We start from the raw sequence: 27,382 nt of genomic DNA on the forward strand, positions 1-27,382 counted from the left end.
TCAACTTTTGTCTGGGAAAATGTTTATTTCTCTATTTCTGAAGGACAGCTTTGCTGGGTATAGTATTCTTCTCAGTATTCTTTCAGTACTTTGAATTTATCATCACATTGTCTCCTGGCCTGAAAGATTTCTGCTGAGAAATCAGTTGACTGTCTAATCAGCATTCCTTTGTGACAAGTTGCTTTTCTCTTGCTGCTTTCACAACTCTCTTTGACAATTTGATATAATGTGTTTCAGGGTAGATCTCTTTAAATTTAATCCATCTGGAATCCTGGGGTCTTTATGAATCTGGATGCCCACTTCCCTCCCAAGATTTGGTAACTTTTTAGTCATTTCTTTAAATAGGCTTTCTAGCCACCTTCCCCCTCCTTCCTGATCTGGAACTCCTGCTACACATAAATAAAATATATAATATATTGGTTCACTTGATGGAGTCCCATAATTCCTATAGGCTTTCTTCACTCTTTTTTCATTCTTTCTTCTTTTTGCTCCTCTTCCTAGATAATTCCAAATAACTCATCTTCATGTTTGCTCATTCTTTCTTCTGCTTGAAAAAATCTGCTTTTGAACCCCTCGAATAAATTTTTCAGTTCAGTTATTGTACTCTTCAACTCCTGTGTTTTTGGGTCTTTTTATTTGTTTCTATCTCTGTTGAATCTCATTTTGTTCATGTATCATTTTCCTAATTTTGTTTAGTTGTTTACCTGTGTTCTCTTGTAAATGAGCTTTTTAAAGTTAAATTGATTATTTTGAACTCACTGCCAGGATTTCCACAGAATTCTATTTCTTTCAGGTTGGTTAATGGAGATTTGTTTTCCTTCTCTGTGTTTGTTTTCTTCATTCTTCATGATTCTTGTAGGTTTGCTTGTTGTCTGCACATTTGAAGAAGCAACTTCTTCTTCCAGTTCTAAACACAGTCAGCAGTGCTAAACACAAAGCAAGATACAGACTGACCCCTCAGGAAGTGCAACATACGCTGGGAACAAGACACCTTTACTTTTTACCCTTCCTTGTGAAGGAAGAACCTCATTTCTATGCATATTCCCAGGCTCACAGACCAGTGCTGGCTAGAAGGGCATACCTTTTGCCTTCCCTTGTTCTTAGCTGCCCAAGGGCACTGGGTACTTGTTATGAGGTAACATAGAAATCTGTTCCACTGAGTGAAGGTCCACTGAAATGCCAGGGATAAGGGTCTTTTAGCTTCCTTCCATTTACTGTGGAGAAAAAAAATCAAACTTGTGTCTATTCACAATTTCATAGAGCAGTGATGGCTGCAGGCATGTGCCCTCCTCTTTCATTCATTCCTAGATGTCCTAGGGAATCAGGCTCTATAGTTCATTTAGCACTTAGCATAGGTGAGAGAAAAACTGGCCCCACTGAGGATGCCCTGTGAAGCTGGGAGGCTAGGGGCATACTCCAATCTCACTTCTCTACTGTGAAAGAAGTTACTGGCTTAGGTGATCTTGGTATTGAGTTTGGTGGAAGAACTAATGTAGGTAAAGTGATATTGTTCTTCTTCTAAGTATATATCTGGATGCTCTCAGTTTGTGCTCCTCTGGGTGCTTAAACTTCTTAGGTGAATTCTGAATTTCTCTCAAGGTATTTTGATACCAATATTATTGTTATGTCTGTGTTTCTATGGATGAATGAGAGTAGGGCTTACTACTCCCTCATCTTGATGATGTCACTCTTTTTAAGTTTTCTGTCTTTTCACAGATATTTCCATTTTGTTTATACATCACTTTTTTGACTTCCTCCACACATTTTCCTTTAGGTCTTTGAGTATCTTTAAAAAAATTGTTAAAAAGTCTTTGTCTAGTATATCTGCAATCAAGTCTGCTTGAGACAATTTCTGTCATTTTTCCCCATGAATGGGCCATACTTTCACATTTCTTTGTATACATTGTTATTTTTTCTGTTGAAAACTGGACATGTGAGCCTAATGTGGTAACTGTGGACATCAGATTCTCCTCTTTCCTAGGGTTTGTTTGTTTTTGTTTTGTTTGTATTGTTTTTGATTTTTTAATTATAGTAGGCTCTATCTAGGCCAAAATTTAAGGTCATTCCCTGAACATTTGTGGTAATTTTATCATTTCCCCATATATGCAATTGCTTTGAATGTCCTCAATTGCTCATTAATGTCTGGCTCCCAAAAGGGGAAAAAGAGAAAAATAAATGGAGGGAAAAGGTTGTTAGCCCTTTAAGTCTTCTGGGTTACTTCAGGCAGAGAACTTTAATAATGGATGGAGTTGCAACAACAATGGCTACCTCCTTTATCTACACCTTTGAGATCAGGGGTAATGATCAGGGCACGAATCTCCAAGTTCCTTTTTTGCCCACCATGGCTCCTGCACTCTGTGTACAAGCTATTCAATGAATGTGTGCAGAGCTGCCTGCCACAGGGCTGGAGGGTGGGAGTAGGTAGTTGCTTCTGTGCTAAGAGCTAAAATGGACTGAAATTTACTTCAATTTACCCCCAAGCCTTCCTCTGAAAGTTGCAAGCCTTCAAAAGACATTAGACATATTCTACCAGTGCCACTGTTGTCTACATGGGGAGATGGAATCCTGCTACTTCATACTCTATCATCTTCCCAGAGTCCTCTGTCTAGCTCCAGTTTTGGTAAATGTAATTTTTATTCCCATTCCTTGTATACAGTCTATGGTTGCTCTCATAGTACAATGACAGAACTTGAGTACTTGGGACACAGACCATTTCACACACAAACCCTAAAGTATTTAATACATGGCCCTTTACATAAAGTGTCCCAACTTCCAGCTTAGAAGAGCAACAGAAGTAATGTTATAACACTTTATTTCCAGAACCATTAAATACCTACATATGAAAATCTGTGACCTAAAAATCTAAAACAACCAACCTGACATGACATGTCTTCTGATGAAAAACAAAAACTACAGTATCACTGGTGGACTGTAATAGAATCCTGACGCTAATCACTTCGAGTTAGCTTTAGAATCTACAGGCTAAAGGATACAGTCCCTAACAAGACAGTCTTTACTTCATACACCAACCACAAGCTAGGGAGTTGAGGCCATGTGTACTTCTAACCAACTGACTACAGATCTGGGAGGTTTCCATGATTCCTCCCCGTCAAGCTTAGAACTCAGAACTATACTCAAACTAGTTTTCTTCTAAAGAAACATATAGGGTGAAGTCTTGGAGGGCCCCAAACACAGAAATTCTGTGCCTTCTCTCTATGCAATCAGGGTATGTCACTTTCCTGGCACACAGATGTGCTTACTAACAAGGAAGCTCTATACAGCTTCAGTGTCCAGAGTTTTTATTGGAGTTTCATTACAAAGATATGGTTTATTAAATCACTGGCCACCTATGTGACTGAACTCAATTTCTAGCCCCCTCTCGTTCTTGGAGGCAGATGGGATGACTCAAAGTCCAAACCCTCTAACCACATAATTAGTTTTTCTAGTGACCAACCCCCATCTTCAGTCATCGTGTTAGGCATTAACTCAGGTGTGATCCAAGGGCTCATGAATAACAAAGACACTCTTACTTCTAAGGATATTCCAAGATTTAAAGTCTCCCTACAGACAGAGACCATTCATATTCTTCATTACACAAAAACTACTTCAAATATTCTTGCCAAGGTAAAAAAAAATTAATCTAAACCTGATCAAGACTCTATATTTAGTTAAAAGTTTATAGAAAATCCGTAAGACAGAGGTATGTTAAATTATACCAAGAAGATGATATTAGTTCAGCCTGGTTGTAGGAAGTCCTATAGACAAATGATTCAATATCTTCAACAACAACAAAAAATTGGCATAGGGAGATGGCTTAAAAGAGACTTATGAGACATATCAACCAAACGCAATATACAGACCTTGTTTGGATCTTGATTTAAATAACTGAAGTATGAAAAAGAATTTTTGAAATGGTAGAAGAAAAGGGATACAGACCAACCAGGTATTACATGATATTAGATGTTCTGGTTATCTAATGGTGCATAATAAAACACTCCAAAGTTTAACAGCTTAAAACAGCATTTTATTATTATCCTTCACATTCTTCTGGGCTAACTAGACTCAGTTGGTTAGATCTCACTTGATGTTACTCAAATGGCTGCCATCAGATGCAAGTTGTGGCTGATTCATCTGAAGGTTTAAATGTGCTGCTCATCCACAGTGGCAGGAAAGGGATGATGGCTGGTAGGTGGGCACTCAACTGGGATCACTGACTGTAGGACTATATGGGGGCTCCCCATGTGGCTTAGGATTTTCACATCATGGCAACTGGGTCCCAAAAGAAATGTCCCAATTTCTAGAGGTCCAAGAGACCCAGGTAAAAGCTGCCAAGTTTCTGATGATCTAGTATTAGTAGTACCAGAATGCTGTCATGCTGTATTCATCAGGATACTATTATTATCATTGCTATACACAATATATATGCATTTAGTTATCCACATATTTTTATTTTTAATGCTCTTTATCCTTTGCATTTCTAAGCTTCTGAGGTAATTTACCTTCAAGCTGAAGAATATCCTCTATTATTTCCTTTGGTGCAAATCTTCTGGTGACAAATTCTCTATGTTCTTGTGTGTTTGAAAATGCCTGTGTTTTTCTTTACACACAAAGAACATTTTCACTGGGTATAGAATTCTAGTTCAATTTTTTTCATTAATTGAATTTTTTTTTTTCCTTCCAATTGTTTCAGTTTATAATTCAGCTGTCAGGCTAATTCTGGGTTCTTTGAAGGTCTTCTTTTTTTCTCTGGTTGGTTTTAGAATGTATCTCTTTGCCTTTGATAGTCAGTTGTTTTACTGTATACTGCTCAGATCTCCGTAAAAGGAAGAACTTGCCATCCAAGCCATGAAAAATGCTGCTAGCTATCAGCCTGTGACTGCAGTACTTGACTGTAGTGACTAAGTTAAGGCCAAGTTCTTTTTGAGCAACTCCCAGCCAATGAATAGGCCCAGCAGGTATAGCAGGGCCTGGCTATCTCTGGATATGCTTCCAAAAAGCAGCCGTTACTCCACAATTCCCCAGTGATTTGCCAAGATATAGCAACCCTGTCTGAGGTTCTCCCTGCCCAATCATGTTTCCTTTCCCTTATGTTTCAAAGGCATTAGCCCTCAATAAATCTCTTGCACTCCTAACTCTGTCTTAGGATCTTGCTAAGAACCCCAACTGACACATATGATAAGGGATATCTGGGGGTGGGGGTGGAGAAAAACTATAGTAAACAACATTCTTAACAGTGAAATGCCGAAGGTTTATCTGAGATGAGTTATGGGTCAAAGATGCCTACTAAATACCACTTATATTCAACATCATGCTGGTTGTAGCCAGTAAACTAATGCAAGAAAAAAAAAAAGAATTTAAAAGTAAAAGGATTGGAAAGTTAGAAATAAAATGTTATTATTAACCTCAGATTGTGATAGTTTATGGACCTAGTTCAGAGCATCTAGAGATAAGTTAATAGCATCAATAAGCAATTTAGCTACTTTGCAGAGTAAAAGTCAAAATATAAAAAACAATTGTATTTCTAAATTTTATGTTGAGCCATATGAATTACCACTTTTAGAGATGAGAACAGGCAAGAGAGCCCAGAAATTGATTCATGCATACATGCCTACTTGACTTATGAATAAAGTGTCACTGAAGAATACTGGGGAAAAAATATTGGGGAACAGTTAATAAAGGGTGCTGGGACAAGTGAATATCTATATGAGAAATAAAACCTTGACCTCACACCAATAACAAAAATCAATTCCAGTTAGAATTAGTGCTATAATTGTGAAAGGCAAAACAATAAATTTCTATATTCTAGACAATAATACAGGAGAATAATTTTTTAAACCTTTTTTTTTTAATGTTTATTTAGTTTTGAGAGAAAGAGGAGAGAGGCAGAGAGGCAGACTGAGGATCCGAAGCAAGCTCTGCGCTGACAGCTGAGAGCCCCACACAGGCCTCGAACTCATGAACCATGAGATCATGACCTGAGCTGAAGTCTGACACTTAGCTCACTGAGCCACCCAGGAGAACATTTTTATGACCGTGGATAAGAAAGTATTTCTTGAACGGTACACAAAAAATATCAACTGTAATGTGTAAGACTGAGAGCTTAAACTACAATAAAATTAAAATTAATTAAAACTAAGAACTTCTGTTCATCAAAGTCACCATTATGTGTGGAAGGGACGATCACAAGTAGGAAAAGATATTTCTTATACATATAATCACAATTGTATCCAGAATTTATAAAGAACTCCTAAAAAACAAGAAGGAAAAAGATATGCAACCCAACAGTTAAAAAGGGCAAAAGATTTAACTTAGATTTCACAGAAGTTGATATCCAAATGGTTAAATAAACACGCAAAGTTGCTCCACCTTATTAGGAATTAGGGAATTGTAAATTATCACCACAAAAAGATACCATTACCCACTCTTCAGAATAATTAAAAAAAAAAAAACATTATGAAGTATTGTAGAGGAATTCCTGATGATGGGACTGTACACTAGAACAAGCACTTTGGAAAACCACATGGTATTATGTATTAAAATAGAAGATTAATACCCTATGTCCCAGCAGTTGCACTTAACTCCACCAGAAACGCATATATATGTTCACCAAGAGACAGCATTTACTTATAAAAGCCAAAACTGGAAACAAGTAAAATGTCAATCAACAGCAGAAATTATATATATATACACGTACATATATATATATGCATATATACATACACACACATATACATATTGGGGCATATCCACATAATACAATACTATTCAGTGATGAAAATGGATAACTATGGCCACATTCAACAGCACAGAGAATCTTAGAAACATAACACAAGAAAAAGCAGCTGGAAAAAAAAAAGAATACAAACTGTATGAAGTTCAAAAAACAGATGAAACCATAGTGTTTAGAGACACATGCTCAGATGGTAAGACTTCTAGGGAAAGAAATTACCATAAACTTCAGGACTATGGGCAACTTTGGGGATAGTGACTGGGAGAGAGCCTCAGAGGGAACTCAGGAGAGTGTTTAGTTTTTAACTAGTGTGGTAGTTGTTTACAGGTGTTGGCTTTGAGGAAAAAAAGCCCACATTTTATGCATGTATGTATGAATTATATCTCACAATAAATAATTAAAGAAAAAGAAATAATCAAATTCTTGGACATCTTTTACACTCTTTGGAAGGCGACTCTAATTAAGTGGTTAGAAGATTACCTACACTAGGCCACCTCTAGAATGAACATGATTTATCTTCTAGACTGCAAAGCTTCCAGTGGCTTCATCTCCTTTTAGTTACAGAAACTAAACAAAGTCATCTAGGAGCTAAAGTTTTCCCCACTAACCTCTGTAACAATAACCTCTTTAACTCCTGTTAAGTTTTACTATAGCTATCTTTAAAAATTAGTATCTTTTAAATGTAAGTTCATCCAAGAACAAGTATATGCTCATTTATTCAATTGGTGTTTTCGTGTGTTGCAAATAACTGTCTAGTTAAGGAAGATCTCCATAGTGTTTTCCAAACCAACCTAACACAGAATAGGAGACAAACTTTCCACAATCTTTCCCTCAACTGTCCTCTGAGAAGATTGGGAAAAGAGTTATTTCTGTAATATGAACAAAAGATCCTTTGGCTGACTAACCATAGTCCTGCAACTGATATACTGGGGCACAACAAGAAGTGGAACCCATTACCTATTGTGTGTATATAAAAAGATCTCTTAGACCTGCACTGTCTTCTAATCACAGCATTTAGGAATTTATCTTTCCCCTAAGGCAACCTTGTTACTTTTCAGGAGGCAGAGCAATGGAAAGTATAAAGCCTAAGAGCTTTGGAATCAAACTTGCTTCTTATTCTTCTTGTACTCCTTATTTGTACTGAAATTTTGGGCCAATTAATGAACTAGCTGAGACTCCAGCAAGTACTTAAAAAATACTAATTCTAGCCACCTCTGCCTTAGGCACCTGAAAGCCAGGTAGTGAGTTGAGATAATAGATGCCTAGATGTTATGAGAACAACCAATGAGCACACAATGAACAGTCAGAAAAGAGTATTTCTGTTTCTTGACCAAAGTGAGATAACAAAATTATGTGGTACTATAGTTATGAGCTTGCTTGCTTGCTTCATTTATTTGTTTATTTATTACTATTTTTTAATGTTTATTTATTTTTGAGAGAGAGAAAAACACAGAGTACAGGCAGGGGAGGAGCAGAGAGAGAGGGAGACACAGAATCCAAAGCAGGCTCCAGTCTGAGCTGTCAGCATGGAGCCTGATGTGGGGCTTGAATTCACGAACCGTGAGATCATAACCTAAACCGAAGTTGGAGCTTACATGACTGGAGCCACCCCATATAGGCACCCCATATAGTTATGAGCTTTAGAAAGCAAAACTCTGCATGTGTTTTCAACTTGAACGTTAGAAAGCTTGCCTCCCAACATCTTAAAAATCTGTTTACTGTTCTGGTAGAACAGTAAAATAAATAAATTAAAAAGCTAGGCTTTTCCTTGGGCTTCATCTTTGTTTGTAAGAAAGTTAGATTAGGAAACAGATTAAGGCTTTTAAAAATATCTTTTGTTATTCAATCTATCAAAGGAACAGGTCAGGAAAAGCCAACCATTCTGATCAGTTAGGATTGGAATGATCATTAGAGATACCTGGCATGCACACCCTATGGTGATGAGTCTTCTGTTGAGAAGTGTCTATGTTTCCCTCAGGCACGGTTTCATCCTTCTATATTCTATATACCAAATCTTAGTAGCCTTGCCAAACAGGAATGGCAATGGCCAAAGCACCAATGACAGAAAATGCGGGCTTTTCTGTGATTACTGTGATTTCTAATCGTAACCTAGTATTAACAGTGGTAATCCAGGGAACGCACTAGAAGAACTGCACATGCATGGTGCTGTGTTAAGAGCTCTGAAAGCAGACAGGCCGAGTACTTACTGGATGTTGGATTTCTGCTCTCATAATTGAATACTGAGCAAATTATTTAATTTCTATAAGCCTCATTTCCCTTATCTTTAAAAAACAAGGAAGGCAAATGCAAAATTTGTAGCAAATTTTTATGAGTTTTGGCAATTTTTATGGACTTATCATCAATTAATTTTCAGGGCTTAAAAAGTTACTAAGAGCCAAGCCACATGAATGTAACATAAAATGTATGATCTGAGAAGGAATGCTCTCAGGCAAAATTCTCATTTTAAATAATGCAAAACAAGGCTGTTGCTTTGACTCTCTCTCTACGTTAGTTTTAATTGGAAAAAACGTGATATATATTCTGTCATAAGACTGCTACACATACATACTATCTGTTCCAATCATACCATAAGAAACAAGAAATGGTTGAACCTACTGGCAAATTATCATCAGAAAGAGTGACAACATGAATTTTCATGTCAACATGAAAACTGTTGTTCCTGGGAAACATTCTTCAACATTAAAATGAACTATTCACTTGTATCTATTCAAAAAGGTCTATACTCTGCTACTTGGGGACAAACAATACACTATATATATAGCATCTTTGTATCAGACATTCTGCAGTAATCTTTGTGAGGTTTTATTGTGGCTGAGGTAACCAACTGGTACCATCTGCCTTCAATACTGTTCCAGTCTAAAATTACCTTTGCCATAGAACTCTGAGGTCTCAACTCAGGTCTCTACCAAGCTCTTGTCCAAGCATTTCAGCAGACCCAAAGAGGATGAGGAAATCACATCCCAGGCCACAAGTTCCTGCATAGCCAAGTCCATTTAGATAGGGATTGACAACCTCTCCCAACAAAAATATAAATCAAACTCCAGAATTTTCAAAATGAATTACTACTTGCAACCTAGGTGGGTGTCTATTTCCTAAAGGATATGGATCCTTCTTTAATCAATAAAGAAAAATGAATTTTCAAAAAATTCAGTCCTGATTTGCCTGTTATCTAGATCCCACAAAGCACCTAAAGGGAGATATTTAAAACCGTCATTCCTATTGGTTCTCCAAGCTCTCACCTTGTAACAGATTAAATAACCAGATAACAAGACCGAGCTCATTTTCTAGTAAGGTGACTCTACAAAATTTGAGATTATATATCTTTAGTTTGTATTCAGTTTTTCAATATAAAAAGCTGTACAAAGACTTTTTTGTAAGTACCATGCAGCCACTGCCTGCTGTGTTTCTCAACATCAGTTATGTAAAGGTATGAATGATATATTTATTTAAAAATTTGGAAGCAAGGAAAAAGTTAACATTCAGAACACTTACTTGCTTTATTTTCAGAGAAAAGGAACATTATAACCCATCACTTTTTTCCTTGCTCTCTTTGTTTGGCTTATTGTCTGAAATCGAAATTTATGATAAAATGTAAACAGAAATCTTATTTCAGGTCTCTAGCACAATTATTTTTTATATATTGCCTTAATGTAACGTTTAGTTTCCTGACATCATTATAAGCTACAGGGAATATTTTTTCAGAACTAAGTCATGTATTTAGTTATAATTAAGTAAATAAATACATCATAGGCAGCACCATGTAGGAAAGAGACAAACAATCACCTGGAGTGAGGAGACGAGAATTCTAACACCAGCCCCATTACCATAAAGTCATGGGATCTTCAGCACCTTTCTTAAATTAAACCTTGGAAAAACCGTATGTCATGCTACCAAATAGATGGTACTTGAAAACAGATGTTATAATCACAGAAGTGGTAAGTATTATAAGACAAGTACCAAATACAATAAAAGTTTGGAAGAAGGAAGAAAACACCTCAGTCATAAAAATCAGAGGGGTAGTTAAGTTGCTTTCACTCTCCCTCTTTCAGCTGTGAAATTCTAGAACTGGTTTTTAGCTAGGAAGACTAAAATGGGCTTCATGGGATATCTATGCTAGGTTTGAAAGGAAGGACATCAGATTATACTTTCTAATTTTAGGTATAACATGTTTAAAGATGTGGCTTAGACTGGCAACTAGAAAAGTGATATAGATGTACATCTACAGAACTTACACTCTAGAGAAGTCCTCTTCCAGGTAAATATTTTGAGGTCTGACACCCATACTTATAGCGCTAACCACCAATTCCACTGCTCCTGATCTGACTCTCCCAACCTAACCTTCCAACACTCCCCAGAAATATCTAATTTAAAAGGTAATTCATATAGCTAAGGAGGCTTTTATTATTACTAATGACTCTATTGACCTATCTGCATATAAAGCTCATAAAATATATTTCAAAGAAATCAGTTACACTTTTTAAAGGTAAATAACAATCGGATATTATTGAAGGTTTGACACTGAGATAATTTTTCAACTTAAAATAAAATTACCTGTAGTAGTCCTCCATCATCAAAACGTAATACTTCTATTATGCTCTCCGACTGAATAAATGCTGTGAAGGAAACAAAACATACTATCACTTTACAGGAACATAAATTTCATTTAAATATCTTTTACCTTAAAGTTAATAAATACAATTCCACATTAAAAAAAAACAAACAAACGTACTGCTTGAGGGTGATGGTTAAAGAGGAAAATGCAATACTTCAGGATTTTAGCAACTATGAAATGCTTTAAAAATAAAACAATACAACCCAATTAGAAAGCAGTTTTTAACAACCTATAGGCAGTGTAAGCCACTTGCAAAATATCTATTCCTGCTATACGCCCAGAAAGCACAAAACAGTCAAATTCAACTAGATACAACTGGTTATTTTCACCGACAGATTAACCAAAAATATCACAAGCACATGGAAAAGATCATTAGAGGATTCTACTTCCCCCAAGAAAGATAAGCTGACGTTCTGTATCATCTGCTCTTTTATAGCAATGACAAGACCTGGCATCATCAGTCAAGAGAGACTTGGAGAGAAAATGGGCATGGAAAATGGCAAGCGGAGATTATTCTGTTCCAAGAAACTGAGTATAGTGCAAAGACACGATATTTAGAAAGCTGAACTTTCACCATATAATCTGGTGATTGTGCTCACAGGTATTTATGCAACTGATTTGAAAACTTATGCCCACATGAAAATCTGCAAGCAATTCTGTATAGCAGCTCTATTCATAACCACCCAAAACTGGACATAATCAAGATGATGTCCTTCAATAGATGAGTAGATAGACAAACTGTAGTACATCCTACAAGAGAATATTATTCAGTAACAAAAAATAAAATAAAAAGCCACACACTGTATGATTCCAAGGATATGACATTCTGGAAAAGGTTATACTATAGAGATGGTAAAAAGACCAATGGTTGCTAGAAGTTTGGGGAGAGGAAGGAAGACGTGAATAAGTGAAGCAAAGGAAATTTTTCAAAGCAGTGAAACGATTCTATATGACACTGGAACAGTGGATTCACAGCACTACACATTCTTCAAAACAGAACTTTAGAGTGAATCTAATGTATGCAATTAAAAAAATCATTTTGGAGATCAGGGGATCCCACGATGAAATGCAGAATATGACAAAACCATTTAACTCTATTACAAATGTATGAAACCGCCTCATTGAAGGAGGGTTAGAGTGGAAGGAGGAGCTGACATAAGTAATGTGAAAGTGAGGGAATCTCTAAGACTAATGGTGAAAGAAATTGTATATAAGCATTATATTCTAGTTGATAAAGTTACTTCTCATGGGAGCTTAGGTTAAGTATTCTGATGCCACTATACATGGAATACGGGAATTGAACAATTAAATACATGGATGGTGAAAGTCTGGCTTGTCACTACTGGAGTAAGAGTTTATACAAAAGTAAGGAAAAGAAGTTGTAATATTCCATGTGGTAATAAACTGAGTTGACAACATCAGTATGAACTCACGTTTAGTTTAATATAGATACAGAGAGTTACATATAGAAATATTTATAAATATGTATACATGCAGAGGTTACAGATACATACACATATATATTTTCTTGCTCTGCCAGTTGAGAGGGCCTAGAAGTAATAACACACAAGTAGCATAGTGCAGACCTAGCATCCAGATCTTGGGTTCTAATACCATTCTCTAGTAAAAGGAACAAAGGCTTCTTAGAGAAATGACTAAATCTAAGGACCAGGACAAGATATATACAACATGAAATTGGAGCATCTCATGGTGCCAGAAAGTGAGAAAGGGCTAACACATCAAAATAACAAAAAAATAATGTACTGATGAGAATTTGTCAAAGGAGTGAAAGAGTTAAGACAAAGAGTTCCGATATGACCAAAGCTGGAACAACTTAAGCAATAAAACAGTGTTAGATTATAACCCAAAGTATAAAACAAATATCCATGAGTCCATACCGATATAAATAAATAAGCTGGGAGAAGAGACAAAACTGCCAGGCAGATTTCTTTTTATAATTTTTTTTGTAATGTTATTTATTTTTGAGAGAGAAAGAGAGAGAGGGACACAGCATGAGCAGGGGAGGGGCAGAGAGAGAGGGAGACACAGAGTCCAAAGCAGGCTCCAGGCTCCAAGCTGTCAGCACAGAGCCCAACACAGGGCTCAAACTCACGAACCGCGAGATTATGACCTGAGCCAAAGTTGGACATTTAACCAAGCCATCCAGGATGGTTTCTGAACAATTTATGTATCTAGAAGATGGAGCGTAACTCCTCACCCTTTAACAAATGTGGGAAACTTTTTAACAAAAGTGTTTCCTTCCAAAGAAAACAGTTTGAAAAGGAGGGAAAAAAGAGTAATTTTACAGTGGAGGAAACTGACAAATGTTACCTCGTCAGATGATCAAATTCAACATCTCCGATGAAGTCATGTTGACAGTATGTACCTTTCATATGACATAATAAAAATGGTACTTTAGGGGTGCCTGAGTGGCTCAGTTGGTTGAGTGTCCAACTTGTGATTTTGGCTTAGGTCATGATCCTAGGGTCAGGGATTGAATCCCATGTCTGGCTCCACACTCAGTGTAGAGACTGCTTAAGATTCTCTCCCCCCCCCCCCCCCCCCCCGCCCCTCTCGCACACACTCTCTCTCTTCTCTCTCCCTCTGCCCCATTCAGACACACACTCTCTCTCTTTCTCTCAAATAAAAAACATAAATAAATAAAAGTAAGGGGCACCTGGATGGCTCAGTCAGTTAAGCATCCAACTCCTGATTTCAGCTCAGGTCATGATCTCATGGTTCCTGAGATGGAGCCCCATGTCGGGCTCTGTGCTGACAGTGAGGAGGAGCTTGCGTAGGATTCTCTCCCTCTCTCTGGCCCTCCCCCATGCACACATGCACAAGCATGCTCATTCTCTCAAAATAAATAAACATTTAAAAAAAAACAAATAAAAATAATTTTTTAAAATGGTACTTTATGGTCTTCCTCCCAAAATCACATAACCCAATCTCATTATAAGAAAAACATCAGACAAATCCCAAACAAGAAACATTCTACAAAATACATGACGAGTACTCCTGAAAACTGTCAAGGTCACTGAAAACAAGGAAAGTCTAAAGGATTGTAACACACCAGTGTGGCCTAAGCAGACATGACTACTAAATATGATACAGTATCTTGAATGGGATCCTAGGAAAGAAAAAGGAAATGAGGTAAAAACTAAGGAAATATGAATAAAATATGGGCTTTAGTTAATAACCTGTATTAATATTGGTTCATTATTTGTAAAAAAAAAACAAAAAACAAAAACAAAAAGTACCATATTGATGTAAGGTAACAATAGACAAAAGGGTAAGGGGGATAAGAACCCTGTGCTATCTTTAAAATTTTTACATAAATCTAAAAATATTTTAAAGTAAAAAGTTTATTTTGGGGGGCACCTGACTGGCTCAGTTGGAAGAGCACGTGCTACTCCTGACCTTGGGGTAATGAGTTCGAGCCCCATATAGGATGTAGAAATTACTAAAAAAAATAAATACACTTTGAAAAATAAAATAAAAAGTTTATTCTTTAAAAACATGAAGTAATGATATTTCATTTGGCTTAATACAACATTCACTGACTCGTCTTTGTTGGTCTTTGGGTATTCATCAGGGAAGCAGCTTACTGTTTCATCCCATATACCTGGCTTTTCCGGTATGATTAAAGCTAAAAGCCAAGCAGCAAGGTGAGATACAAGCCAATTAGGTTACATGACCTAACTGGATGGTATTTCCTGCCTGCTGAGCATCACTTTTCCCTTGTTCTAGTAATCACATCCCGATCTTATTTTGGGAAAGTCCTGTCCTCCATCCATTTCTTGTGCTTCTCTTCAACCATAGTGCCAACCTGCTCCACTGCTCATTCCCCATCACTTTTCAGTACATAGAGAACACTCCAAATACTGAGTGCATGAGTAAAATCCCACCTTTTTGCCCAGATGTAAGTATTGCATTTGCATTCGCTGATGCAAATGATCTCCTTCCGGCTGTTATCTAGTCCTAGCTTATAGTTAGTTTCAGATTCATACTGTGAATGTAAAAGGCTCTGCCTAGCTCACCCACCCCATTTCTAACCCTTCCTCCACCTTTTAACATAAACTGAAATTTCAGATGCTCAGAAAATATCTTTTTGTTATACTCCCATTTAAGAGAGATTTATTGATCTCAGGGCACAATGAACTAACAAGGATTAACTGAATAGCCATATGCTTACAATGGAAGAGACAAAAAGTAGGAGCTCCTAGTTTGAAGCTTTCCAGTTAATCAGCAGAGGAAACCAGTAAGAAAGTAGCCACATTTAGGCAATTTGAACAAGGGAAACCTGAGTAAGGTAACAGGGTCCAAAGTGACCCTCAACCCCCTAGTTGAATACAAACAGGCCCATTAGGCAACCCACCTCAAAACATCCCCAAGACTTAGCTGACCAATGGATTACTTACACCAGGGCATAGGCACCAAAAAAGGTAAATTCCGTAAGCTCCCATACCTCCTCCCCTCCCCTCTTTAACTACAGCCCCCTACCACGGCTTCCTGGCCAGCAGACTGCTTTGCTGTCCTACCTACCGCTTCTTTGTGATGTACTCAATAACCTTCTATCTCCTTTGTTCTGCCTCGGGTGAATTCCTGTACCACCTCCACGACCAGCTTCCACCCGTTAGGGTTGCCCCATATTCAGGGGCCCCCATCTGACCAGGAGAGACATCACAGAAGGTACTAGAAACATGATATATTTGGAAGCTACTAGTTATGATATGATGACTACCGCCTAACTTCCCATCATCAAGCTAGATCAGACCTTTAGCTAATATGAGGAGAACTTCACTAAATAAAGATAAAGGCAGGAACATAATTTGGCTGTATTGCATTTTTAATTAGGAGCTTAAAAAAAAAAAAAAACCATGAATTACCTTGGTCAAAAACAATATCAGCAGCTGTCTTATAAAGCCCCTGAAATTAAAATACTGTGTTACATATCATCAATTTTCCTTAAAAGATGTAGAAATGAATAGCATTCAACTCAGACATGAAATAAATTAAGATATTTCACTTTAGGGGCACGTGGGTGGCTCAGTTGGTTGAGCATCTGACTTCGGCTCAGGTAATTATCTCACAGTTTGTGAGTTTGAGCCCTGCGTCCGGCTCTGTGCTGACAGCTCAGAGCCTGGACCCTGCTTCAGTTTCTGAGTCTCCCTCTCTTTCTGCCCCTCCCCTGCTCGCTCTCTCTCACTCTCAAACATAAGTAAAAAAAAAAAAAAAAAAAAAAAGATATTTCACTTTAAATGACCAGTTATAATAACTTCAAATTATATGCCTAGAAAAACACAACTGACACTAGAGAAATACTTAACCATTTAACATGTTAACAATGTTAGGCTATAAAATATAAAAAGTAGGGGCGCCTGGGTGGCGCAGTCGGTTAAGCGTCCGACTTCAGCCAGGTCACGATCTCGCGGTCCGGGAGTTCGAGCCCCGCGTCAGGCTCTGGGCTGATGGCTCAGAGCCTGGAGCCTGTTTCCGATTCTGTGTCTCCCTCTCTCTCTGCCCCTCCCCCGTTCATGCTCTGTCTCTCTCTGTCCCAAAAATAAATAAACGTTGAAAAAAAAAAAAAAATATAAAAAGTAACCAAAGCAAGTCAAGTTCTCCCATCTCCAGATTCAAAACCACAACTTACAAGCTACTTCCACTCCAAGAACTTTTCCCCCTAATTTTAATTTATTTAAAAACATTTTTTAATGTTTATTTTTGAGAAAGACAGAGTCGAGCAAGGGAGGGGCAGAGAGAGAAGGAGACACAGAATCTGAAGCAGGCTCCAGGCTCTGAGCCGTCAGCCCAGAGCCCGACGCGGGGCTCGAACTCCCGGACCGCGAGATCATGACCTGAGCTGAAGTCGGACACTTAACCGACTGAGCCACCCAGGTGCCCTTCTAAATTTACACTTTATTTATTTATTTATTTATTTAAAAAAAAAAAATTTTTTTTTCCCAACATTTATTTATTTTTGGGACAGAGAGAGACAGAGCACTAACGGGGGAGGGGCAGAGAGAGAGGGAGACACAGAATCACGAACTCCCGGACCGCGAGATCGTGACCTGGCTGAAGTCGGACGCCTAACCGACTGCGCCACCCAGGCGCCCCTAAATTTACACTTTAAATGAATCCCAAACTGTCCCAATGCTCCCCAGTACAAACAGCAATCCAATGTAACAGAAATGAGAATAACATCTAATAATTATCATCACTATATTATTAAACTTCAAACTAATCCCATGACCTAGACATTATAGGTTCCATTTTAAGATAAGCAGGCAGTGAGGTTTAGGCTTGAGGTCACTCAGCAAGAAAAGTGACTAGAGACAGACTATAAATTCCACCAAAAGGACCCCAGAATCTATGCTTCTAAACCCATTACTATTTACTTTTAAAATAAATTTGACAGGGGCGCCTGGGTGGCACAGTCGGTTAAGCGTCCGACTTCAGCCAGGTCACGATCTTGCGGTCCGTGAGTTCGAGCCCCGCGTCAGGCTCTGGGCTGATGGCTCAGAGCCTGGAGCCTGTTTCCGATTCTGTGTCTCCCTCTCTCTCTGCCCCTCCCCCGTTCATGCTCTGTCTCTCTCTGTCCCAAAAATAACTAAATGTTGAAAAAATAAATAAATAAATAAACTTGACATTAAAATATATTTGACTGATAGCACCTTGAAGCAAACTAATTTCTATAATTAGGCATATATTTCTAATAAAAAGTGAGGAAAGAAGGATATATAAACAAAAGGAATTTAGATCTCGGCTTTTATGATTCTGCAGGCATTCAGTCTGTGTAGCTGGGCTCCATAAGATGTCCTTTAAGGTCCCACATCCCCAGGAGGTCTGAGAGGAACAAACACATTGCCTTACACTGTAAAAATCACCATGAAAGTGAGTCTTTAATCACTCACTTTCAAAACAGAAGTTCAGAAATTGAGTTTTACTTCCCTATTTCATTTAGTAATGAATGACAAAAGAAAAACACCTTCCCTTTAAGTCAAATCTTTACTATTCTTTTTTTTTGTTTAGCTAGAGATTTCTTTTCCTGAATATTGCAACTGCCTGTTTTCACACATCTTCTAAAATAATTCATGAAAACAATGAATGTAAATAAGCAGAATATGTCATATGTGTATGGGTGTGTGTGTGTGTGTGAGGCATTGGAATGGTAGCCTGTCACCATTGATTCTCTACTTTCTAGCCTTCATGGTCTCCTCACTCACAAAGTTAGGAGGGTGGACTAGTTAAATAAGCGACCTTTTTAATCACCAGGAAGCAAAAGGCCACACAAGCAGGACTCGGAAGGGCCCCCAAATCCTATGTCCTATTCCTGGTAGGAATATTCCTGGTAGGAATATTCTTCTCATGGCTAGTCTCTTCTCCTCCTTCAAATCTCAGCCTAAATGCCAACCCTGAGGCAGGCTTTCCATGACTGACCAGACAGCTCTCTGTTATCCTCTATCCTCTACCCTATTCTAACTCTTACCACAATCTGTAACTAGTTTGTGGTTTGCCTGTCATCTAGCACAAAGTCTGAAAAATGGCAAATTAAAAAATGGGTTAAAATCATGGCATTATTACTTCAGAATTCACCACTGTTAATGATATTAATAACTCTTTAAAGCTACATCTGCTCAGTATTTTACTTCAACAAATGCTCACTAACAAAAATTTTGAACACTCTGGACTGAACATCTGTAAAGATATTTTATTATTGAAACCTTATTTTCCCCTCATTAATTTTCTTATCTGATAGGCGTAATATACACCTAAGTTATCTTCTCACATTAAAGTGCAAAGGATAGGGCACCTGGGTGGCTCAGTCAGTTGAGTGTCTGACTTCAGCCCAGGTAATGATCCTGAGGTTCATGAGTTCAAGCCCCGTGCTGGGCTCGGGCTGACAGCTCAGATCCTGGAACCTGTTTCAGATTCTGTGTCTTCGCCTCTTTCTGCCCTCCCCAGCTTGTGCTCTGTCTTTCTCTCTCTCAAAAAAAAAAATAAAAACATTAAAAATAAATAAATAAAAGTGCAAAAGAATTCAGATATGCCAAATTCTAATTTTACCAAGACCATTCAATATTACCAGCTCCCTAAAAAAGGCTGTGTTCACGTTGTTTACTAAAAGTCAAAATACAATTTTATGCAACTCAAATGTGCCAGATACACATCATACACCTAAAATGGTGAGGCACATATATTTCCAAAATAAATTTTATGCTAAAATACCATAATTAATTTTCATTTTATCCTGAAGTGCTTAATTTACTTAAAAAATCAGTAACCTTAAGCTTTCAAATGAATGTCTGAGAAGCACCAACTACTCTGAACAAGCAACAGAGAATCACTAAAAAATACACAAGTATATCTTACTATGCTCCCCCTTCCCAGCACAGGCAGGGATTAGGGGGAGCACCAGAGCAGACCAAAATACCAATGTAAAGGCTGTGAAAATTAAGCTGTTACTGGAACCACAGCTCACAAAAGAATCTCCATAATAACCTAGACAGGCTGACTGCCTGCTAAATTAAAAATGTAAACAATACCCAAGTCTCCAAACATAACAGAAACAACCCAAGTGTCCATCAACAGATGAATGTGCCAATAAAACATGGTTATAAACACAATAGAATATTATTCAGTCATAAAAAGGAATGAAGTTCTTTTTTTTTTTAAATGTTTACTTATTTTTGAGAGAGAGAGACGGAGTATGAATGGGGGAGGGGCAGAGAGGGAAATACAGAATCCAAACCAGGCTCCAGGCTCCAGGCTCTGAGCTGTCAGCACAGAGCCCGACATGGGGCTTGAACTCATGGGACCGTGAGATCGTGACCTGAGCTGAGGTCAGACGCTTAACCAACTTAGCCACCCAGGCGACCCTAGGAATGAAGTTCTGATACACGCTACAGCATGATGGACCTTGAAAACATTATGCTCAGTGAAATAATTACGACACAAAAGGACTAATATTGTGATTCCACTTACATGAAATATTTAATATAGGCAAATTCATTGAGACAGGAAGTATGTTAGAGGTACCAGTGGCTGAAGTAAGGTGGAATGTGGGTTATTGCTAAATGGTTACTGAGTCTCTGTCTGAAATTATGAAAACGTTTTGGAATAGATAATGGTGGCACAATAGTAAAATGCAATTAATGCTATTCTATTGTATACTTATGAATAGCTTAATACTGAATTTTGTGTTACATACGTTACTAATTTTTCTCCAAAAAACTCATCCAAACAGTATTAGAAAAACAAAAAACAAAAAAAAAACTATAACACTATGTCTCATTAACTTGGACCAAAAAAAAGTGCAACAAAATACTAACAAATTGAATCCAGCAATGTATAAAAATTACACATCATGACCAATGAGATTTATTGAAGTTGTGCAAGACTGGCTTAAAATTTAAAAACAACCAATGTAATTTACCATTATCAACAGCCTAAAGAAGAAAAATTACTTGACTGTATCAACTGAAACAGAAAAAGTACCTGACAAAATCCAACACCCACTGTGACAAAAACGCTCAACTCTCAACAAGACAGAAGAGTAGAACTACCTCAACCTCTAGGTAATATCTTACTTAATAGTTAAAGAGCGAGATTGGCAACATGTCAGGGATGTAGCTTTTGCTATTCTTAACACAGTACTAGAAGTTCCAATCACTACAACAAAGCAAGAAAAAGAAACAAAAACATATACATTGGAAAAGAAGTAACACTGTCCCTATCTGCAGTTTACATAATTATCTACATAAAATCCCAAAGACTCAAAAACAAATAAAAAAACCTCCTAGATCTAGATCGTTAGTTGCCAAATTACATATTACTTTAAATGTCCCATTTTCAACAGTAAGTTGAAAGACATGCACATGTATGCTCCTGAGGAAAAGGAGTATTCAATAAAAAGTGTTGCTGAGAAAAGTCAGGTGTTAGAATTACTAAACACACACTTTAAGGTAGCTGTATTAAAAATGTTCAAAGAATTAAAGGAAACCATAGCTAAAGAACTAAAGGAAAGTATGAAAATGATGTCTCACAAAGTAGAGAATATTAATAAAGAGATAGAATTTATAAGAAGAACCAAATAAAAGTACAGTAATTGAAATTACCCAGTTTTTTAAAATATTTTTTAAAAAGTTTATTTATTTTTGAGAGACAGAGAGACAAAGCATGAGTGGGAGAGGGGCAGAGAGAGAGGGAGACAGAATCTGGGGCAGGCTCCAGGCTCTGAGCTGTCAGCACACAGCCTGACACGGGGCTCGAACTCACAAACCGTGAGATCATGACCTGAGCTGAAGTCAGATGCTTAACTGACTGCCACCCAGGAGCTCCCAAATTCCCTAGTTTTTAATGAAATATTATAAGCATGTAACAACAACAAAAAGACAAAATATGGCCCATACACAGGGCAAAAATGCACCGAATAGATACTGTTCCCAAGAAAGTCCAAACACAGGACTTACTATACAAAAATGTTACATAACTTACTGTAAATAAATTAGAAGTAAAGGAAACCATATGCAAAACAAAACAAAAGCCTAAGAGAAGTATGAGAATGTTTTCTCACCAAATAGACAATATCAATAAATCGGGGCACCTGGGTGGCTCAGTCAGTTAAGTGTCCAACTTCAGCTCAGGTCATGATCTCACAGTTCGTGGGTTCAAGCCCCACATCCGGCTCTGTGCTGACAGCTCAGAGCCTGGAGCCTGCTTCAGATTCTGTGTCTCCTTGTCTCTCTGCCCTTCACACACTCGCACTCTGTCTCTGTCGCTTTCTCTCAAAAATAAACAATAAAAAAGAAAAAGAAAAAAGAAAATACCACTAAAAAGAAATCAGGAAAAGGAAATAGAAATCTGGGCATGAAAAGTCCAATAACTGAAATTTAAAAACTATTACAGGGACTCAACTGCATATTTCAACAAGTGGAGGAAAAAAATTCAGCAAACTTGAAAATAGGTCAATTAAAATTATCTGCTCTGAGAAACAGAAAGAATGAAGAGAATGAAGAGGGGTGCCTAGCTGGCTGTCAATAGAGCATGCAACTCTTGTCTCAAGGTTGTGAGTTTGAGCCCCAGCTGGGTGTAGAGATTACTTTAAAAATTAAAAAAAAAAAAAAAAAAAAGAAAGAAAGAAAAAAAGAAAAAGAAAAAGAAAAATGAACAAAGTCTCAGTAACCTAAGAGACACCATCAAAATACCAACATACATACAACTGGCATCCCAGAAGAGGAGAGAACAAAGAGGGTAGGAAGAATATTTGAAGAATACATAGTATTAATCTGAACCAGAATGTTATAAATTATGACGTCAGTCCCCATGGCAATCACTAAAAACACTATAGACTTTTAAGGCAAGAATGACAAAAATTATTACTAGAGAAAAGAGACATTTCATAATGATAAAGGGATCAATCTATCAAGAAGTTGTAGTAAACATAAATGTATATGCACCTAACAAGACAGCTCTACAATACATGAAGCAAAAACTGATTAAAAAGAAAGAAGAAATAAATTCAAAATAATCCTTGGAGAATTCAATATCCACTTTCAAAAATGGGTAGAAATCCTAGGCAAAAGACCAACATGGAAATGAGGAAAGCTGAACAACACTAGAAGCCAACTAGACCTAAAAGACATCAATAGAACACTCCATCCAACAACAGAATACACACTCTCAAGTGCACATGGAACTTTCTCCACAACAGACCATATATTAGGCAAAACAAGTTATAACTTTAAAGGCATCGAAGTCATACAAAGTGTCTTATCGAAGCATACTGGAATAAAATTAGAAATCAATAACAGAGTAATTTGAAAAACTCAAAATGTATGTGGAAATCAAAAAACAATCCTATGGGGGCACCTGGGTGGCTCAGTCAGTTGAGTGTCCAACTCTTGATTTCAGTTCAGGTCATGATCCCAGGGTTGTAGGATCAAGACCTGTATCAGGCTCTGTGCTGAGCATGGAGTCTGCTTAAGATTCTCTCTCCTTCTCCCTCTGCCCCTCTCCTCCACTCATACTCTCACTCTCTAATATATATATATATATATATATATATATATATATATATATATATATATATGTATATACATATATTTTTTTTAAACCAAAAAACCAATCTTATGAATAATGAAGATGTGGTTGGTATGTACATGTGTGTGTATATATACACACACAATGGAATATTACTCAGCCATAAAAAAATGAAATCTTGCCATTTGCAACAACATGGATAGAGCCAGAGAGTGTTAATTAAGTGAAAGAAGTCAAAGACAAATACCATATGATTTAACTCATACATGGAATGTAAGAAACAAAACAAATGAACACAGGGAAAAAAGAGAGGCAGACCAAGAATCAGACTCTTAACTACAGAGAACAAACTGCTGGTTACTGAAGGAGGGAGGTGGGAGACGGAGGATGGGGTAAATATGTGCTGCGGATTAAGGAGGCACTTATGATGAGTCACTAAATTCCATACCTGAAACTAATATTGCACTGCATGTAACTAGCTAGAATTTAAATAAAAACTTGGAGGAAAAAAACAAACAAAAACAATCCTAAATAACCAATGTGTCAAATAAGACATCAGAAGAAAAATTAGAAAATATTTTGAAATAAATGAAAACAAAGGCACAAAATACCAAAACTGATGAAATGCAGTGAAAACAGTGCTCAGAAGAAACTTTATAGCTGTTTATGCCTATATTAAAATAAAACAAAGATCTCAAATTAATAGCCTAATCGGCCTTCTTCTAGAAAAAGAAGAGCAAACCAAACCCAACACAGGTAAAAAGATGGAAATAATATAAGTTAGAGTGAAAATAATTGAAACTGAGAACAGAGAACTTAATGAAACAAAAATCTGGTTCTTTGAAAACATTAACAAAATTGACAAATCTTCAGCTTAGGCTGACCAACCAAAAACTCATGAATGAAACAGGAAACATTACTGCTGACTTAACAAAAATAAAAAGAACCTACCAACCTTACAGGAAAGTGATTATAAGAGAAGAACTACGAACAACTACACACTGACAAAGTAGACAGCCAAGATGAAATCGGCAAATATCTAGAAAGACACAAACTACTGAAATTAACTCAAGACTAAATAGAAAATCTGAATGGACCTATAATAAGTGGTTGAGTTAGTAATCAAAAAATCTTCCCACAAAGAAAAGCCTACGGACAGATGGCTTCACTGATGAATTTACCAAATATTTAAAGAATTAACACCAATATTTCACAAACTCCTCCAAAATATAACAGGGGAGGAAACAGAGGCCTTAACACTATGATACCAAATCAGATAAAGTTATCACAAAAAGAAGCAACTACAAATATATCTCTTACAAATATGGATTATCGAGTCCTCAATAAAAAAAAGCAAATGACATCCAGCAACATATAAAGAGGATAATATACCACGACCAAGGGTAAGAAAGACTAGTATACTTTAAACTAAAAAGCTTCAATGAAAGAAACTAAAGATCTAAATAAATGGAAAGGCATTTCGTGTTCATAGTCTGCAATACTTAGTAATGTTGAGATTCCTATACTACCCAAATTGCTTGCTTTTTTCCAAATTGACAATTTGATCCTGAAATTCTTAAGAAAATGCAAGGAACCCATAGTAGTCAAAATCATATTGAAAAAGAACATAGCTGAAGTCTCACACTTCTTCTGATATGTCGTTTGCAAATATCTTCTCCCATTAGGTCAGGTGCCTTTTAGTTTTGCTGATTGTTTCCTTCACTATGCAGAAGCTTTTATTTTGATGAGGTCCCAAGAGTTCATTTTTGCTTTTGTTTCCTTTGCCTCTGGAGATGTGTTGAGTAAGAAGTTGCTGTGGCCAAGATCAAAGAGATTTTTGCCTGCTTTCTCCTCAAGGATTTTGATGGCTTCCTGTCTTACATTTAGGTCTTTCATCCATTTTGAGTTTATTTTTGTGTATGGTGTAAGAAAGTGGTCCAGGTTCATTCTTCTGCATGTCGCTGTCCAGTTTTTCCAGCACCACTTGCTAAAGACACTGTCTTTATTCCATTAGATATTCTTTCCTGTTTTGTCAAAGATTAGTTGGCCATATGTTTGTGGGTCCATTTCTGGGTTCTCTACTCTGTTCCATTGATCTGAGTGTCTGTTTTTGTGCCAGGAGGTCTCACACTTCTTGATTGCAAAACTACACTAATCAAGACAGTGTAATACCAGGAATAAAAATAAATGTATAGATTAATGGAATAGAACAAAGAGCCCAGAAAGATCAATAACATTTAAGATCAACTGATTTATGACAGGAGTGCCAAGACAATTCAAAGGAGGAAAGGATAGCCTTTTCAACAAATGATGTTGGGACAACTGGCAAACTGCATGCAGAAAAATGAAGCTGGACTCTACCTCATACCATATGTAAAAATTAACTCCAAATGGATCAAAGACCTCAGTGTAAGAGCTTTAAAACCCTTAGAAGATAACACAGGTGAATTCTTCCCAACATTGGCTTAGGCAATGTTTTTCATCTAAGACAGCTACGCAAGGACAAACAGCGATACAGTGGACCTCATCACAGAATTAAAACCTTTGTGCTTCAAAGGGCACAATTAAGAAAGTGAAAAGACAACTCACAGAATGGGAGATTTTTGCAAATGACCTATCTGTTAAAGGATATGTACATAGACTATGTATAGAGAACACTTACAACTCAATAAAAAAAGACAAATATCCCACTTTTTAAAAATGGACCAAGAATCTGAATAAACATTTCTTTAAAAAAGATAATAGCCAATAAATACATAAAAAGATACTCAAAATCAGGCCTCAGAGAAATACAAGTCAAAAACCCAAATAAGGTACCGCTTCACACATCTAGGATAGCTATACCAAAAAGGTATACAATAATAAGTATTGGTGAGGATGTGGAGAAATTGGAAACCCATAAGTTGCTGGTGGCTGTAAAAAAAATGGAGCAGTCACTTTGAAAAACAGTTTGGCAGTTATTCAAATAACAGGTGAATCTGGGTAAGGGTATGTGAGTGTTTTTTTAAGTCTATTTTTATTCTTAGAAATTTTCTGGAAGTTTGAGAATATTCTAAATATGTAGTTTACAAAACAGAAAATCACTTATGCAAGACTTATAAAATTTTGAATGTTTAAACATACTCTTTTAAAAAGCCATATGTCAAGCTATGGTAAATGTCCTTACTTAATTATGCCAACTAGGAAATACTGGTTACAGAGGTATGTTTACTGCTGGCACAGATTAACTGTGGCAAGAACAATAAATTGCTGAAGTGTCTGGGACTGCAGTGGTATTATAGCCATCTTAAAACTGTCTGTTAAAATAATATGCAGGGGTGCTGGATGGCTCAGTTGGTTAAGTGTCTGACTCGATTTTGGCTCAGGTCACAATCTCATGTCTGGCTCTGCGCTAACAACATGGGGCCTGCTTGGGATTCTCTTTGTCCCTCTCCCTACCCATTCACTGTCTAATGCATGCACTTTCTCAAAATCAATCAATCAATCAATCAATAAGTCAACTCAGCTACTGTACAGCGATTTTATTTTGTATGTATTTCTAATATGCAATCATATGTTATAAGATATACAGCATATGCATATAGCATCTACATTGCATCCATATATACACAATAAATAACATCACATTTTTAACTACTGGGTAATCATCCATATCTTACCTAAGAAATTAGAAAATAAAGAGCAAATTAAACCTAAAAAAGAATAAAATAGACTATAAAGAACACAAATAAATGAAATAGAAAATAAAGAAAAATCAAAGAAATCAAAAGCTTTTTGTTTGAAAAGATGAATAAGGTTGATAAACTTCTAGCTAGACTAGTCAGTTAGGGGAAGTCACACATTAGAAACGTAAGAAATGAGAGACTGGCACAACTATACCTTCAATAGACATAAGAAGGCTAATATGGAAATGTCATTAATAATTTTGTCAATTTAGTCAACAATTTCAATTATGAGATAGGCAAATTCCTTCAAAA

General features: G+C 36.9%; 1 protein-coding gene across 1 annotated transcript in view; it reads right to left on the reverse strand.

Annotated features, from left to right (window-relative positions):
• TMEM131 (transmembrane protein 131) overlaps positions 1-27,382 on the reverse strand; it is a 239,982-nt gene that overhangs the window by 167,476 nt on the left and 45,124 nt on the right. Inside the window, exon 2 of the mRNA XM_025932297.2 lies at positions 11,303-11,364. Within this exon, the coding sequence (XP_025788082.2) occupies positions 11,303-11,364 (62 nt within the window). The remainder of the gene's footprint in view (positions 1-11,302; positions 11,365-27,382) is intronic.

This window comes from Puma concolor, chromosome A3 (genome assembly GCF_028749965.1).
Source record: "Puma concolor isolate L17-30 chromosome A3, mPumCon1.1.hap2, whole genome shotgun sequence".
NCBI classification, from domain to species: Eukaryota; Metazoa; Chordata; class Mammalia; order Carnivora; family Felidae; genus Puma; species Puma concolor.